This window comes from Abrus precatorius, unplaced genomic scaffold, assembly GCF_003935025.1.
Source record: "Abrus precatorius isolate BTA unplaced genomic scaffold, Abrus_2018 Scaffold11, whole genome shotgun sequence".
In the NCBI taxonomy this organism is placed as follows: Eukaryota; Viridiplantae; Streptophyta; class Magnoliopsida; order Fabales; family Fabaceae; genus Abrus; species Abrus precatorius.
Genome location: NW_020874303.1, coordinates 27,640,932 through 27,658,282, shown reverse-complemented (window position 1 = coordinate 27,658,282; position 17,351 = coordinate 27,640,932). Strand labels below are relative to the sequence as shown.

The window sequence follows — 17,351 nt, the reverse complement described above, 5'->3', positions numbered from 1 at the left end:
CTCATAGGTAAACGTCAATTTTTTTAATACAATAATAAAGTTCAAACTACCTTTTAAAAAAACCATATGATTAAACAAATTCAACGGCCTTTTCTTATTCCTCGTCGGTTCCTCACCTTACTAAAAAATTATTATAATTGTAATAATAATGTGATAAATGTAGTCAATTTCATCTGCCAAATATGATTTAATTTATGTTGTAATAGTGATATTATTTTCATCAACTCTTAAGATTTTTTAAATATTAAAAATATTAAAAAACATTCATAACATTTTTAATATAACAACAAATACTTTAATTGTTTAAAATTAGTCTTTATTAACACTTTCCTTATAATAATTATAATTATAGCCAAAAATCTTTCTTTTTCTGTTTTTTGCTCTCGAACAAGTTACCTAAACACACTCACCTCACCTATCTCAAATTGTTTAATCTCTACTTGCATCACATGCTCTCATCGAAAAGTCTTGCAACCAACCCTTTTGAGTTTTGATCCTGTTCCCACCGTTAATGTCCTTTCTCCCTCTCTCTATTTTATTTTCTAACTTGGAAAAAAAAATTATGAATATGTCAATAGCTAAGGTTGTCATCAAGATTATTCCAGCTTGTGCTGAGCTAGATTCTTGCTGAACATGGGTTTGTTCTTCTCTTGCCAGTATTTTTATTAACTTTTTCTTTGAAAACAACAAAAGGGTCACTTTAGATTTCTCTTATGCTCTCTGTAGTGTCTTGGTTCAAACTGGTCCTGTTGGAGCTGTAAGAGTAATAATAAAGGTTCAATCTTCTGTCCTTGTTCTCCCTCTACTTCTGTGTGCTTGACTTGTGTGGTTTTGTGCTTGATAAGTAGAAGCTCACTACTTTCTTTTCCTGTTTGTACCAGAGATCTTCATAAGATTCGACTAGCTTCAGAAAGAGAAAAATTTGAAAGAGAAAAAAATCATTCCCAGTGGTGTTCATTTTATTTCTAGATGCCATAATGATTGATTGGAGTAAATTTAGCTTCTTTATCTGTGCTTTATCTATCTTGCCCTTGGTATGCTTCTGTGCCACCTTTGTTCCGGTAGATAATTATCTTATAGATTGTGGAGCACCTGCAAATACTTCTGTAGATGGCCGCAATTTCATAGCTGATAGTTTATCTAAGGATCTTCTTTCCACACAACAAAATATTCTTGCCACTTCCTCCTTAAAATCAAATGCCTCTTCCTCTGATGATTCACCTCTCTATCAAACTGCAAGAATCTTCACTGGATCATCAAAGTACACTTTTCCTATTCAGCAAAAGGGGAGACACTGGATCCGTCTCTATTTCTTTCCATTCACTTATCAAAAATACAATTTGAGTGCTGCAAATTTCTCTGTTGCAACCCAAAACTATGTGCTTTTTAGTAGCATCAACATGCAGAAAAATCCTGTTATGAAGGAATACTCGGTTAATGTGACCTCAGACACTCTTGTTATCACCTTTACCCCTTCTGATAATTCCACTGCTTTTGTGAATGCCATTGAAGTTGTTTCTGTTCCTGATGATCTCATTGTTGATGATGCTTCTGCGTTAGATCCATCAGCAACCTACTCTGGGTTGGTAACACAGGCACTGGAGACAGTTTGGAGGGTTAACATGGGTGGTCCAAATCTGTCCCCTTTAAATGACTCCCTCCAAAGAACTTGGGTTCCTGATCAAGGTTTCCTTTTGCAACCTAACCTTGCCTCATCTGTTTCAAATATCGATGCTGTTAATTATGAGCCAGGCGGGCCAACGAAAGACACTGCTCCAGCTACTGTTTATGGTACTCTTACACAGATGAACTCGAGCGGTGATCCCCGTAATATTTTCAATTTGACATGGCAGTTTGATGTGGAACCCGGATTTCAGTACCTTGTTCGACTTCACTTCTGTGATGTAGTCAGTAAAGCTCTCAATGAACTCTACTTCAATGTTTATGTTAACTCCTTGTTTGCTGTCCAGAATCTTGATCTCAGTATTATAAGTAATAATAATTTGGGTGCTCCATATTATAAGGATTTGGTTACAGCCTTAGCTGTCAGCAATAAACTTCGCGTAAGTGTTGGCCCTACTAATTTAAATAAGGGCTATCCTAATGCCATTTTGAATGGGCTTGAGATCATGAAAATGAACAATTCTATGGGCAGTCTTAGCTCAGCAGGAGCTCCTGTGGCTATTACCTCGGGTTCAAGTTCTAAGAAAGTTGGCGTGATTGTGGGTGTGACTATTGGGGCATTTAGTGCAGTGATCTTGGCTGGAGTTTTCTTTGTACTATGCAGGAAGAGAAGACGGTTGATACGACAAAAGCAGTCAAAGACATGGGTTCCTTTGTCCGTCAACGACGGAACTACTACCCATACCATGGGAAGTAAATATTCTAATGGCACAACAATAAGTGCTGCTTCAAACTTCGAGTACCGAGTCCCTTTTGTGGCAGTTCAGGAGGCTACAAACAATTTTGATGAGAGTTGGGTTATTGGGATAGGTGGTTTTGGGAAAGTGTACAAGGGAGAATTAAGTGATGGCACAAAAGTGGCAGTTAAGAGGGGAAATCCACGGTCCCAGCAGGGGCTAGCAGAATTCCAAACTGAAATTGAAATGCTATCTCAGTTCCGTCATCGTCATTTGGTGTCTTTGATTGGGTACTGTGATGAAAAGAATGAAATGATCTTGATCTATGAATATATGGAGAAAGGAACTCTCAAGAGTCATCTATATGGTTCAGGTCTCCCAAGCTTAAGTTGGAAAGAGAGGCTTGAGATATGCATTGGATCTGCTAGAGGACTTCATTACCTTCACACTGGCTATGCTAAAGCAGTTATTCACCGTGATGTCAAATCTGCCAATATCCTACTTGATGAGAACCTAATGGCTAAAGTTGCTGATTTTGGATTATCAAAGAAGGGGCCTGAAATTGACCAGACACATGTGAGCACGGCTGTCAAAGGGAGTTTTGGGTACCTTGATCCTGAGTATTTCAGGAGGCAACAACTAACAGAAAAGTCAGATGTGTATTCATTTGGGGTAGTTCTGTTTGAAGTTCTTTGCGCAAGACCTGTCATTGATCCATCCCTTCCTAGAGAAATGGTAAACTTGGCTGAATGGGCAATGAAATGGCAGAAGAAAGGACTGTTGGAGCAAATCATAGATCCAACACTTGCTGGCAAAATCAGACCAGATTCTCTTAGGAAATTTGGAGAAACTGCTGAAAAATGCTTGGCTGACTATGGTGTTGACAGGCCTTCTATGGGAGATGTCTTATGGAATTTGGAGTATGCTCTCCAACTTCAAGAGGCTGTGGTTCAAGGTGATCCTGAAGATAACAGCACCAATATGATTGGTGAACTCTCTCCACAGGTCAACAATTTCAACCATGATGCAAGTGTTTCTGCTGTACAGTTTGAAGGTTCAAATGTGGATGATCTATCTGGTGTTTCTATGAGTAGGGTGTTCTCACAGTTGGTGAAGTCTGAGGGTAGATAGATGGCTTTGAATATCCTATCTTCTAATTTCTGTATTACAGTACCCTTCATTTATGATTTTGTTATTTGTCTTCTGATCAGTAGTTCTCTGCCCCGACATGTTCATTAGGCACTTCGTAGATTTGTAAAGAAAGATTTGAGTTAATGAAACATGTTTGCATAATTGGTATGAGAGGAATCTCCTTGTTAAATCTTTGACATGCGAGGTTTGAATTGGACTATTTTGAAACTTCAGGGTAAGTTGTGCAACTATTCAGATGTACCTTGTCAGCAAGAGAAATGCCTGAATCAACAAGTTTGGCAATGTTATCTGATTAAACTACCATGAAGAGTTGGGTTACATGTTTTGGTTTTGTATCATTTATATTTTTGTGACCAGAGAGGATGTGATAAGAGTAGCATGCAGTTTCTCTGATATAATTCAGCATGCTGTATTTTCATTTGTTATTATGTATTTGCTGTTAATATGAGTTGCATGGTTTATTATATTTTGGGAGTCATTTACTTTCCTCCATTTTATTTCTTATGTATTTGCTGTTAATACAGGCTGCATGGTTTAAATCTTTATACATTGGCAATGTACCTTTTTATTCATTAGCATTTACAAATAATGTGGTATTGATACTTTTAACCTCTTTCGTGGATATTTCAAGAATCAATTTCTCTTGCAGTTAAAACTTTTCTTTCGGTAAGATATGTCATTTTCCTTTATGTGTTGCAGGTACTCACCTGATTCCAGTTTTCAAAGCTTTGATTCTTTTAATTCTGTTCTTACTAATAATTATAAAAACACTACCTTATATTTACTTTGTTCCATATTTTTTAAATAGTTGGAGTAAAAATAATAAAAATGGAACTAAAAGCATTTTCGTTATCTTTAAGTAATATAGTACAGGAATGATAAAAACACCGAAGACCGGAACATATAAAAGCATTTTCTTATTTTCATTCTTTTTTAATGATTTATATATTTTAAATTTCCTATGCTTGTAAGATTTATAATTTTCTCTATTGTTGCATAATCCAATTTGAAATTCTGAAAAGCCGAAGTTTTAGGACATTCTTCCGATATTTTTATTTTCCGACAATAATATTCCTGTCATTCTTTTTCTGACAAGACTCAATGTTTGAATTTAAGGGTGTGCATACATTGAAAGATGATATAGACTGAAGAAGACAATATATAAGTTCTTATTTCTGTGATTAAGCTTATTTATTGAAATAATTATTTGTTTTAATCTTTTTGACATAGTTTTTAAACTAACATTTATTTCCTAAAAAACAATCTTTCACAATCAAACATGTGTTAAATAATTAACTTACAAACTCAACTTTTTATTTCGTCTGTTGTTTAATGGCTGTTATAGGATATAAAAATGTCTCAAATAAAAGTTGAATAATTAAACGAGAAAGATAAAACGACCCATAAATAAAACCATTGGTAAGTTCATGCATTTGCAAAATATGCATAGAATAACCAAGAAATTTCTCAAGTTGCAAATGCTAGAAAAATAATTGTCATGATAAGTATTATTATGTCCATTTTTACCATTAGAAAATGAAGCAATAGAATGCATAACCTATTCTTCTCCCTGCGCATGATCAAAACCAAAATATAAATTCAAGAAAAGATGTTTTTGTTGGCTCTATTTGGTTGGCCCATCCCTATCACGAAAAATGTTATTATTTTCTTTTTGAGGGGTCAGAGATGCTAATAAGGAAATTCATGACTAGATGAACCAATTTACAGGCACCTCTGCCACCACTTCCACTATCTTCTACTAACCTCTCTTTTCACCTACTACCAATGCCACTAAAAGCACAACACCACCAGAGTCTAAAGCATTGCTCTCCCTATAATTTTTTTTAGAGAATCTCTCATCCTCAATTAAACTATGCTACTGAGAATCAAATTTCTAAACATTAAACTTTCAGAATAAAATATTTAAATACATATAATATTTATTTATTTAAAGATTGTAGAATGTTAATCAAGAAGGGAAAGATCAGTAACTGTATTTATTTATGATGAGAAAGTTTTATTTCCATAAAAGTAGAAAAAAAATTATTCTCTGCTATCTAAACATAAATTTTATTTCAATATTAATTTTTCAAAAATATTAAAATATTTCTTATATCAAATGTCACTTTACAATTGACACGCGATAGCTGTTATTACGTACGGCAATACATGAACTCAAATGTCTCACTTCAAATTAATTTATCCCAATCTCAATTATTTTTTGAATTGTGTACTGGTCATTATTTAGCTAATAGCCAAGTATAAGGTTTGTAGATACAAGTGGTGATGAATTAGTTTAGCTTGCTTTAAAAATCAATGTCGTAAACTTGATTCATTTTTTTTTTAAGTTTGGTTTATTTAAAAGCTTACTCTATACTGAGACCTGTTAAATAAGTTTATAAATAAATATTTTAAAATTTAATGAACTTAAACTTATATATAAATTAACGAGTTAAAAATTTTAAATAAATTAATGAATATATAATTTAAAAATATTATAATGAAAATATAATATAATAATAAAAATAATATTATCATTGTTTTAGTTTTATTTGTTTTAATTCAGTGACTTGTTAAGTCTAAACACTTAAAAGCTTACCTTTTATTAAATAATTTAAAAAAAAATCTTAACATGATTTATTTAGCAAATAAATTCAACATGACATAAACATATGAGCTTGATGTAAGCTAAACGAAACTAAACTCTGAATAAGTAGTTTAACTTATTTACATCACTTATTATTTGCTTCTAGCTCTAGGAAAATGGATTCCTCTATGTAAGTTGGGAAAATTATCTTTTTGTACAATATTAATTATTACATATATTGGTGTTTTCTTTATACTTATTTATTACGTGCCAGTGTGTTTCGTTTACATAAAATAGTTCAAATATAAGAGTAAAAAAAAAAAAGAAATATAAATTAATCGAAGAGGGAAAAAAAAAGTAAACTAGTTAAAAATGTCAACTTCAATGATAAAATTATACTAAATTGTGGCTCCGGAGAGAGGTGAATGTTAAAATAAGGCCTTGAAACATGTTACATGTTTCATGCAGAATGAATTCATCTAACTATCATAATAAAAATAAAACCAGAGTTAGTATTATGATAAAATAATTTTATTAAAAGAGTTCAAATATAATTATTAATTTATTTAAATAAAATTATAACAAATGGAAATATTATTAAAAATATTTAAATTAAAATTTCAAATAACTGATATTAAATTTTTTAAATTAATAGACAGAAAATATTACTAATGCAATATCTTTTTACCCTACTTGTCACCACGTGCCTCTGCCGGCTATTACGACGGCAATTCCAACGACAACATTAGCCCTAATCCTTCCACGCATAGGCAATCGTATCTTTATCAAATTAAATCGTTACTATAAAAAGAGAAATTTAGATCTTCTTTTGTTGATTAATAAAGATAAGATAAGGTTGTGTAAACATTAAGAGGTTATTTAAAAGTAATTAAAAGTAAAAATATTAATATAATAAGATAAATGAAAATGTCCAAAATTTGATAAAACTGTTTTCTTAAATAATTTATTAGACTTTCCTTGCAAAATTAAAAAATTATGTTTTTAATTACTTTACACCAACTCTTAATAAAACACTCGTTCTAATTGATTATAAGACTTATTAACTATAAAAAATTATTTTAAATTCAAATCATACAATAATTAATTTTCATCATTTAATCATACATACATAATTAATACCAACTAATCATATAGCTTATATTATAATATTAATTTCTCAAATTTGTTAGACCTATATGAGGTGAATACATTTGTACAACCAGAATACTTGTAATATAATCACTCGTAGGAACTTAAAAAGGACATTCATAAACACAGTAATGACACGTACGAAGTAACGATAATATTAATTTTTATTCAAATCTCACGCATGATCACAGGTGAAAACAGCTGTAGCATCATGATTTGAGGAAAGGTGGTCTGAGAGAAGATTAGAAACGATGATGAGGCACATGAACCTTGGAAGAGCAAGGTAGAAAGGTGTGAAAGATTGAGAAAGCAGCATCAGTGACATTCTTGGCCCTCCCAAGAACCTTATACTTACCCTTGAAATTTAATCTATTGCTAGCACAAACCACACTCTCCTTGAGTGTGATCAAACACTTGACGGTCTTCTCAGGGATACCCACTTTCTTCTTTGAGAATTTATAGCTCCTCAAGTACTTTTGCCTACATGAGAGACTATCAATTGCTCTACTATGAGGACCCACTTCATTAATAGACTTCACTGTCTTCACAAATTCTACATCAGATTCTGGCCACTTGTAGAGGTTTAAGAAGGTTGGTCGAACGGGAAGATTTGTATCATTGACACAGTTAGATATGCAAACTGAGGCCATAGCTTTTGGGAAGGATTCCAGAGCATACTACCCTAATTCCACTGCTTACATTGTGAGAGGCATGGGATAGTATATGACTAACCTTAAGCTTTGCTTTTTATATAGTCCAATTCTTAGTCACCAAAGAAATAATACAGTCCAATTGTATGTACAAGATAAGTGCGAGGGGATGTGACAGAATCAGTTTTTTTAATAATCGAACTATAATATGGATATTCCATGTCAACCTGTCATTAGCAATGATATTTTAGCATTGTCAATGCTGTAATCTGCTAATAGACTATCCCAACAATGCTTCTCCAAGGAGTTAAGAACATTTTTCGGATTTCATAAAATCTTTAAATGCTCTCATTAAATTTCTCATTATCAAATTGATTCCTTTACAAAACAAATCTTGCAATCATGAGACAGAATAAATTAAGACGACGCTTGATCCATAAAAAATAATTATTAATTTATTTTAAATTTTAAAGAGTATTAGTTTATTTTTTATGTATTAATTATTAAATTTTGTTCTACTTTTATTATGGTCAAATTCTTTTTTTTTTGTCCAGCCCAACATAGCCCCCTAATCAACCGGGCCAAAACTGAGTACTCGCACTATAAGTGTCCAACCTGTTTGCACTTTCATATCTATCCGCAGCAACAAACAAAGCTACTGTGGCAGCCCAAATCACTTATGACATTGGGGCCGTCCCCTGCGCCAAGTGACAATATACCCCACACGACCCTGATCCAAACCCCACCCAACAAAAAAAATCCACCTGAGAATTTTCTTCTCCGTTGACTCAACATGTCTACCTTCAATTTTGGGGACGTTATGTGCTATAAATTTCATCAATCGTGTGATTTTTCAATGGAAAAATTGAACTAAAAAACCAAGGGATCCTAATTTAATCTTGGAACCTAAGAACCAAAAACATTTCAACATAAACCACACAAATTTTTAAACATAGGTTCTCATTTCCATTCCTCATTCTCATTTGTTATTATATTTCACTTGTTTTGTTATCAAAACTTCTATTATCCTCAAAGTTACGTCTATACTCATGAGCCAATAAAAATAAAAAGGAAAACAGAAGAGCTAGAAGGCACAAAAAACAAGCGAAGAACCATCAAATAGAGAACTGAAAACAGAAATGATTCTACATTGCAACAGAATAGTTACATCACTGATTTGCCACGAGCTAGCAAACTACCTATAACACAAAGCATGCTCCTAATTTGTTTTTTTCTCTTACTCCAAACAGCACTAACAATCCAATCCAGCCCATGAGGCCCAATCGTTGCAATTTCTTTCTTGACAGCAAGACTTCTCCTCACCAAGAAAAATCGCAGAGGCAAGAAAGCATAGAAAACGAAAACCCTAACCCCCAAATCCATAGAGGGTCCTTCCCTGCCTCTTGAGTGCATAGACAACATCCATGGCAGTGACGGTCTTCCTTCTAGCGTGCTCCGTGTAAGTAACGGCGTCACGAATCACATTCTCCAAAAAGATCTTCAGAACCCCTCGAGTCTCCTCGTAGATCAAACCGCTAATACGCTTCACGCCACCCCTACGAGCCAAACGCCGAATCGCTGGCTTCGTAATTCCCTGAATGTTATCACGCAACACCTTACGGTGTCGTTTCGCTCCTCCCTTTCCCAAACCTTTGCCTCCTTTTCCACGGCCAGACATCTTGTTGCTTAAGACTTCGATTAAGTCAAACCAAAACCTACATACACAAACTACAAATTTTAGCAATGAAATTTATGAGGAGAAAAAATCATTATCATAAGATAAAAATTATAACAAAGAAGCAACCAATTTACCTGTAGGAGGAAGAATTTGAAAGTAGAAACGAGAAACTGAGTTATGGTAAGAGAAGAAACTTGACGCGGATGCACTTTATAGGTGGTGGTGAGAGTGAGGGTTACTGTGTCGATCCGTGTGATGCTTTCTCCGAGGCATTTTGGGCGGTTGATTGATTTCTTATGTACGGTTTAGATCAGATAAGAGACGGAAGCGGATCGATGACGTGGATGTGGTCGTTCTATTGCTACGTTTGAAAAAAGTGCTTCCTATTGTTGGCGGGTTAGGTCCCGCGGATTTCATCCTTTTTCAGGGATGGATGCCGCGAATCAAACAGTGCCTAGCAATTTTGTTGATAAAAAAGTTACTTTTTAATAAATATTAATTTATTTTAATTAACATTTTATTATTTACCTAATAGAACGTTCAAAAACATATTCTAGATATTTTACATTAGTTTAATATTTAATGTTATCACGAAAAATTATAACTATATATATATATATAGGATTGATTTCAAACATAAGCAAAATAATTTATAAGAATTATCATTACACTAAAACATAAATTGTGTTTAGTACATGTGAATTTACGAAAATTTGTTTGCTCAAAATATGAAAGCTTGATATATAAAAACACAATGAGATAAACATATACCACATTTTTATTTTATTTTATGTTTAACATAATAAATTAAGTATATTATGATTTTTTAATGAAATTTTGCAAAATAAAAATAGAGTAAAATATATCATATGATATATGCATAAAGTCAAATCATTATACGTTAGAAATAATATAATTATATTTTAAAATAATTTATTAATTATTAATTTTATTATTCTAATTTAATTATCATTATTAATCATATCTTCAGTTATATGTAACTTTTATTTGTGCAATTATAATGATTAAAATATTTTAATCTTTTGAGAAAACTGCACAAAATATGCATATATTTTTATTATATTTATTTCTCTAAGTTATGAGTTGATGGAGCTTACTAGTTATTGAGAGTTTTGTACATTCAAATAATAAGAGTATGTTGTATTCTAAATAATTTTTTATTACAACGAAATAATCTTTAAGGATAGTGTTTTACACTCTTCAGACTAAATTATTGATTAGCTACTTCGTATCATTTTCATAACATTATATCGATAAATAAGCCTAAAAATTATGATAAGTTAACATTTTTTTCTTATTATATTTCAATTGATAGACAAATGCTTAATGTCACCAATAAAAATTGCCACTAATATTATTAAATATAATTTTAAAAAGTTAACTGCAAAATATAGATTTAATTTAGATTAAATTTTTAATTTAAATATAAATTTATTATAAAATTATTTCATTTTAACTGAAACAAATTATCATCTAAAATATACGAAAATAATGCATTATATATTTACATAACATTACAATAATTTTGAGTAATTTTTTATATCAAAATATAATAAAAACGACATAAATATATTATAATTGTAGTTCAGATCATTGTAATTTAATTTTTTAAAAATATTAATTAAATTAAATTGAAATATAATATATATATTTTAAATTAGTTGGATTAAATTTTAATTTTAATAAATACAATTATGTAATATTCTCTCACAATAATAATGATTTGTTATATGTTTTGTAAATTAAAGATTGAAACAAAATAAATAAATAAGTTGAAATATAAGATAAAGAAAGATATTTTACTTGTTTGATGTAAGAATAGAAAAATGAAAAAATATATATTAAATTTAATTATAAAAAATAATTGAGTTAAAAAAATAATACTTTTATCCTTTAAAATAATAAAAAAAAAATTCCACATCTCTTCCCTATTTTCTTTAAATATTTTTTCTTTATTAATAATTGTTACTAAAAAAGTCATTTCCATCTCCCTTGTTTCTCCGTCCTAACATCTATATCTCTTCCTTCTTCCCCCTGTCTTACCTTTCTTTCTTTTAAATCTTCAATCCTAACAAAACATTGAAAGCTTTTTTTCTTTTCTTTTTTTAAGTTTCGCTGAAGTCACGAGGGGATGCTTCTCTAAATTATTCAATTAGAAAAATAATAATCAATGCTATTTTTTAAGGAAACATGAAAAAAAATTAATGAAAATGGTATGTTTTTATATACAGTATTGATTTTAGTAATGTGATTTGAGTTGAAATAAGATTTCTTTTATAGAGACTGAATTGATAAAAAAACTTTCAGTTGAAATGAGTTATAAACTTGTTATATATTCAGTTAAAAATAATGTTAAGAGATCTCGTAAATTAGAACTTCTAACAAGAAAAATTAATATCTACTTCAATTTTATACTATTATTAGTTTATATATAATTTTTTTTAATTAATTTTACTTTTCTTTATTTTATTAGATTTTTTTATATATATACATATAAGTAAAATCTTTTTATACTAATTTATTTAATTTATATTTAACGGATAATTATTGAATATAAATTAAATAAAAATTTTAAATTAAATCTAAAAATCTTTACACTAATATAAATTATATATATATATATATTTATTATCTCAAACATATTTATAACTTAAAAAAAAATTAATGATTTAAAAAATTAACGTTTCTTAAAAAATTGCATATTAAAATTTTTTGAAAAAGAAGAGTCAAATCAAACTTTACTTTAGTGAAGATGAATTGATAAATCAAAATCAAGTAACAAATTTTGATGCCCTTGTCTATTTTTTTTAAATAGTCATCAACCTAATTTTATCCGTTTCATCTTTTTTTTAAAAAAATTTTGAAAATATAAATTAAAGATTTAAGATAACTATGCATTCTAAATATCAGAGTCATATATTTCTTGTTTTTTTAATAAAAAATATAAATTCATGGTGAAGCCAAATAAAATATTTGGAAACATGTTTTTGTCTGTTAGAGTGTAGAAAATAAGAGGTTTTAGGTGCTGCCATTGCCAAAACCCCTGTGCAGCCACAGCCATGGGCTACTTCGACCTGAACATACCCTACCCTGAACCTTCACCCGCTAACAAGGCCACATCACAAAGCAATCGCACGAAACTAGTGGTGAAGGCCATGGAGTTAGGTTACACCGGAATCGCTTATAACCGCACTATTAAGGGCGTTATGTCTGATCAACACCGTTGTTCCATCTCTCCCCTTTCTCTTTCCACTCTCCTTAATGTCGTTCCGTTTCTCTCTCTATCCGCAAAGCTCCACCGTCAGCTTCTCGGAATTCCGTTATCAACTCCGTTCCGTCAATACACGCGCCTCACCGTTTGCGTCGATAGCCCCTCCCAGGCTCAGGCGCTCAATTCTGGTAACCCTATTTTGAAGACCTACGATTTGGTCGCCGTTAAGCCGTCGAATCAGACCGCGTTTGATCTCGCCTGTGAGAGAATGGAGGTTCGTTAAATTTCGCGTTTATGATCGATTATTGAAAGTTAAATGTGCATTGTAGTTCAATTGTGATTGTGTATTGGTTTTGAATTTTGATGTTGAAAATTATTGCAGGTAGATATTATCTCAGTTGATTTCTCAGCTAAGTTACCTTTTAGATTGAAGCAGCCTATGGTTAAAGCAGCTACTCAGGTTTGTTCTTGAGTTTTGGCTTCTGATTTTCTGAAAATACAAAAAATGGAGCTAAAAATTAACACGTTCTTATTGATACACAGCGTGGGGTTTGTTTTGAAGTCACGTACTCAGGTCTTTTTGCTGATATTCAAATTAGGAGACAGTTAATTTCCAGTGCCAAGGTGATTGCCACTTCCCTGTGAATTCGTTGGAAGATTTTTTATCGTTGCTGATTTGTGTACTTCGCTTCTCGTAGTGTTTTTGATATTATTGGCAAGTCATTTGTGTATGGCTTTTTTAATAAATTTTGTGGCATCGTTTAGTAGACATACTTTCACGCTCAAACAAACATTTGTATCACGAGTCTTTGTTAAGATGGTTCTCTTTTTATTAAGTTGAGTCGGTGAAATGTGTTTTGAAGCCTGATAGGTTGTTAAAAGTTTTTAGGGATGACACCTCTACTTTGTGTTTTACCAATTAAGAAAGATTTAACATTTTGAATTGAATGTGTACTTAGAGTTCCTATTGATGAAGGAATATGTGGAATTCCCCTCCTTTATGCTCGAAATAGGTTAATTAACAATTGTGTAGCCTGAACCTGTCAAGCAAAGTCTAGACATAGAGACAAACTTGTGCTTGGTTCTGTATGTGCGTGAATGGGCATATACTTAATAGCTATCGCTTATTGTTTTAAGCTAAAAGCAATTGTCGACATGGTAGGTAAGAGATTCCTTGTGGGCTGGAAGGAACCAATTAGTTCCTGTGGTAAAATATGTATATATAATATAAAACACCTGAAATTACAAGACTTGTCCACAAAATTTTTCTTTTGATCCTCAGTACCTTTTGTCATACAGTTCTTATTATCTTATTACCCCATATCTGGGTTTTACTCTCCTGTTAGAGTAGGATCTTATGCTGTGTGTGTCTATCATTAAACCCTCTTACAAGTATAGTCTTACAAATAGAGTTAAGGCCTATGATTTTGACAACCTTTTATGTGATTATAATTACATCATTGAAACATGTACAAACTTACATGCTGATTAAACATGTAGTTGTTGATGGATTGGACTCGGGGACAAAACATAGTATTTTCAAGTGGTGCTCCTTCAGTGAATGAGCTTAGAGGACCTTGTGATGTTGCAAACTTGTTGTCATTGTTTGGACTCTCCAAGGAGCGTGCTAATGCAGCAATTTCTAAAAATTGTAGGTATGGAATCTGCTAAAATCCTTTCTTGTTGTTTGGTTCTTTGGTAGATAATGTTTAAGATGTCTTGAGTATCGTTCTGATTGGTTTGCAGGATTCTTTTAACCAATTCTTTAAAGAAAAAGCGATTTTACAAAGAGGCAATAAGAGTAGAAGTTCTATCATCAGATGTAGCATCTCATTCTAAGGAAGATCAGTATCAAGAGTTAATGAAGTGGGATCCTATCTCCAGTGAAGGTGATATTCTGTTGGATCACTTGGAAAAATCTCTTTCAGCCTCCTGTAAAGCATCAAAAACTACAAAAGCCATTGACTTTGTTTCAGTGGTTGATAGCCTTCCATCTAAAGGTTTTGAAATCAATGATCTGTTACCTGCAAATAGTGCTCTATCTGTTTGCCCAGATAATACGGTAAAGTTCCCACTTGTTGCTGAAAACCTAAATCAGTCAACATCTATATCTAACAACTTAACCGAGCAACCCCACAAACTTGATGTTTGTTTCAAGCAAGACGAAAACTCCTTATCAGATGCTATAAATACATGTCATGTTTTGAATCATGACAATATATTTGAGAAAAATATATATAGTGGAATTACTGAAGCTTTCAATATTAAGGAGATAGACAGTCCAACAAATGCCACCAGGTTAGAGCTGAAAAAATTTATTGATTCAGATGTCCCGACAGATAACATGGATAAATCTTTTTTAGCCTCCTGCCAAGCATCAAAAACTGCAAATGCCACAGACTCTGTTTCAATGGCCGAGAGCCCTCCAGCTCATGGTTCTCAAATCAAGGATTTCTTACCTGCAAATAATGCTTTCCCTGTTTTCCAAGATAATAAGGTAAATTTTGTCCCTGTTGCTGGAAAAGTAAATCAGTCTACACCTGTTCCTAACAGTTTAACTTTGCAGCCCAACCAACTTGGTGTTAGTCCTGAGCAAGATGAAAGCTCTCAACCACTGAAACAAAGCGACAAGTTTTTGGAGAAAAATATACGCGGTGCAACAACAGAGGCTTTCAATTCTATGGAGATAGACACTTCAACAAATGGCACAAAGTTAGGACTCAAGTATTCTGTTGATACCGATGTTGGGTGTATCCTGGTTGAAGCAAAAGCGGTTGATTCACAATCAGACACGAACATGCCAAGCAAAATGTTGGAGAATGTAAAACCACACAAGAACAAGAAACTGCATGGATCTTCAGAAGATGCAGAAATAGATGATGCACACAATATTGATCATAATAACAAGAAAGGTTCTGATCTCAATTTAATTGAAGAAATTGACACGATGTGCGAAACTTTGCCAAATAAAGATTTATTAAAAATTGCAAAGCAAACGGTGTTGGAGTTTAACTCATCTGCTTCTGAAACTTCAATGGAGGATGAACAATTAAACATTGAGGATACGAATGCAGTTCAACATAATGAGATGCAACAGCCAACTTCTTATGATGAGATGAAAGTGGAAGATAATTCCACAGTTGTAGAACATTCATCGCCAGAAATTATAATGAAAGATAAAAATCTTGGTGAAGTGAGCTCTGATTCTGAACAACTTGCCATGGTTTATTCTGTATCAGGTATCCCATTCATTGAATCTTTAATTGGTTATTCAAAGCTATATGTCAAATTTTGAATCTTTCATGTAGTTTGACCTGTACTTATCCCTTCATTTCCGTGACTGTGTTATTTCTCATAGCTTCCCCTGTAAGTGCATATTTTCCACTTGCATGTTTCCACTGAGTTTTGTGATGCATGTCTAATTGAGTATATTTCTGCTATCATCAGGTCGATTGAGGGAGAAGCGAAGGACATCTCGTGGACCAATTTTATTCCCCTTCAAGCGTTTGTTGAATCCGATGCTATTTAAGAAGAAAGGCAAAAAAAGTAAAAGCAGAACTAAGCTAAAATAATCTTTTTCTTTTGTTTCTGGATTATTATTGTTACATGGCTTAGGTATGAACTAATTCTTTATAATGTATATTAACGCTACCACATGGACTGGCATTATACTTGCTTGCCAACTCATTTTAATTTTTTTTAAAGTGAATTTTAACTATAGGCAAGATGTTGAAATATATTTGATAACAACCGTGATTAGAAAGAAATATTTACAATTCCATTCCTTTTTTTTATTGCTGATCGTTTAAATTTTTAAATGATTTATAAGATTCATGTACAAATTTATTTGGTTTATATCGTTCTTTAAATTATTAATATAGTAATTAATGATGGAACGGAAGATTTTGGAAAAACAGAATTTGAAGTTTTGAACACCAAAGTGAGGAGTCTCCTCTTATGATAAACAATATAGATACGGGCTTTTAATTTGCTAGTATCATGTCAATAATAACGGTGAATATTAGGAATTTTGACTTACAACCAATCTGCGTCTTATCAGAAACTAGGACTGCATAGACGACTAGGATTTTTTGCTATGGATTTATTTACTTAACAAGTGATGGCACCTAGGCCTCGGTCAGTGTCGCGTGTTTAATATACATGGAATTGATATTTATAGAATGTATTTATCATTTTTGTTCCTGTGATAAGTATGATTTTGTATCCTGGAATATTGGTTCCATTCTTCTATTCATCGAATTGACATTAAGCCATTAACACATTTCAAGCTTTAATTCCCATAGTTATAGCATTAGTGATTGCTTTCGTGTAGCTAGTGAATGTGGGAATGGTCATTTTTGGCAGAATGAAATGAGTATTATTGTTTTTAGTTTTTTGATGTATACATCTAAAAAAAATAAACAAAATCAACTCCATTTAAGAGTGAAGCAAACGCTGGAAGTGATTTTGTGTGAGGGAAACATGCATCTCATAATTGATCAGTGTTGCTTCTGGCCGATTTCTTCTAGCAGTCTTATTGGGT

At 32.0% G+C, this 17,351-nt stretch overlaps 4 protein-coding genes across 7 annotated transcripts; 2 read left to right on the top strand and 2 right to left on the bottom strand.

The window, feature by feature from the left end:
• The first annotated feature begins 432 nt into the window (after positions 1-432).
• LOC113854030 (receptor-like protein kinase HERK 1) lies at positions 433-4,153 on the top strand. 2 transcript variants are annotated; one of them, XM_027484836.1, is made up of 3 exons: positions 433-637; positions 727-775; positions 882-4,153. In XM_027484836.1, exon 3 carries the CDS (start codon positions 978-980, stop codon positions 3,489-3,491), a length of 2,514 nt encoding a protein of 837 aa, XP_027340637.1. In that variant the 5' UTR covers positions 433-637; positions 727-775; positions 882-977; the 3' UTR covers positions 3,492-4,153. The 2 variants fall into 2 exon arrangements, with proteins under 2 accessions (XP_027340637.1, XP_027340636.1); XM_027484835.1 differs by having other exon boundaries at positions 451-637; positions 727-4,153.
• Positions 4,154-7,490: 3,337 nt separating this feature from the next.
• LOC113855960 lies at positions 7,491-7,898 on the bottom strand. Its single transcript, XM_027487588.1, has one exon. It carries the CDS (start codon positions 7,896-7,898, stop codon positions 7,491-7,493), a length of 408 nt encoding a protein of 135 aa, XP_027343389.1.
• Positions 7,899-9,045: 1,147 nt separating this feature from the next.
• Positions 9,046-9,773, bottom strand: LOC113854339 (histone H4). Of its 2 annotated transcripts, none has more exons than XM_027485281.1 (2): positions 9,711-9,773; positions 9,046-9,613 (listed from the first exon to the last, which is right to left on the bottom strand). In XM_027485281.1, exon 2 carries the CDS (start codon positions 9,574-9,576, stop codon positions 9,265-9,267), a length of 312 nt encoding a protein of 103 aa, XP_027341082.1. In that variant the 5' UTR covers positions 9,577-9,613; positions 9,711-9,773; the 3' UTR covers positions 9,046-9,264. The 2 variants fall into 2 exon arrangements, with proteins under 2 accessions (XP_027341082.1, XP_027341083.1); XM_027485282.1 differs by lacking the exon at positions 9,711-9,773 and having other exon boundaries at positions 9,046-9,480; positions 9,532-9,576.
• Positions 9,774-12,593: 2,820 nt separating this feature from the next.
• LOC113854937 lies at positions 12,594-16,568 on the top strand. 2 transcript variants are annotated; one of them, XM_027486282.1, is made up of 7 exons: positions 12,594-13,082; positions 13,191-13,268; positions 13,352-13,432; positions 14,309-14,463; positions 14,555-15,305; positions 15,375-16,047; positions 16,256-16,568. In XM_027486282.1, exons 1-7 carry the CDS (start codon positions 12,657-12,659, stop codon positions 16,378-16,380), a joined length of 2,289 nt encoding a protein of 762 aa, XP_027342083.1. In that variant the 5' UTR covers positions 12,594-12,656; the 3' UTR covers positions 16,381-16,568. The 2 variants fall into 2 exon arrangements, with proteins under 2 accessions (XP_027342083.1, XP_027342081.1); XM_027486280.1 differs by having other exon boundaries at positions 12,603-13,082; positions 14,555-16,047; positions 16,256-16,423.
• The last annotated feature ends 783 nt before the right edge of the window (positions 16,569-17,351 follow it).

Bases quoted from the DNA above. Each gene is read 5' to 3' on its own strand.
- LOC113854030 (XM_027484836.1), top strand. From the start codon at position 978: ATGATTGATTGGAGTAAATTTAGCTTCTTTATCTGTGCTTTATCTATC.
- LOC113855960 (XM_027487588.1), bottom strand. From the start codon at position 7,898: ATGGCCTCAGTTTGCATATCTAACTGTGTCAATGATACAAATCTTCCC.
- LOC113854339 (XM_027485281.1), bottom strand. From the start codon at position 9,576: ATGTCTGGCCGTGGAAAAGGAGGCAAAGGTTTGGGAAAGGGAGGAGCG.
- LOC113854937 (XM_027486280.1), top strand. From the start codon at position 12,657: ATGGGCTACTTCGACCTGAACATACCCTACCCTGAACCTTCACCCGCT. The intron at 13,083-13,190 runs GTTCGTTAAATT...AAATTATTGCAG, and splicing joins TCGCCTGTGAGAGAATGGAG to GTAGATATTATCTCAGTTGA. The intron at 16,048-16,255 runs GTATCCCATTCA...TGCTATCATCAG, and splicing joins CATGGTTTATTCTGTATCAG to GTCGATTGAGGGAGAAGCGA.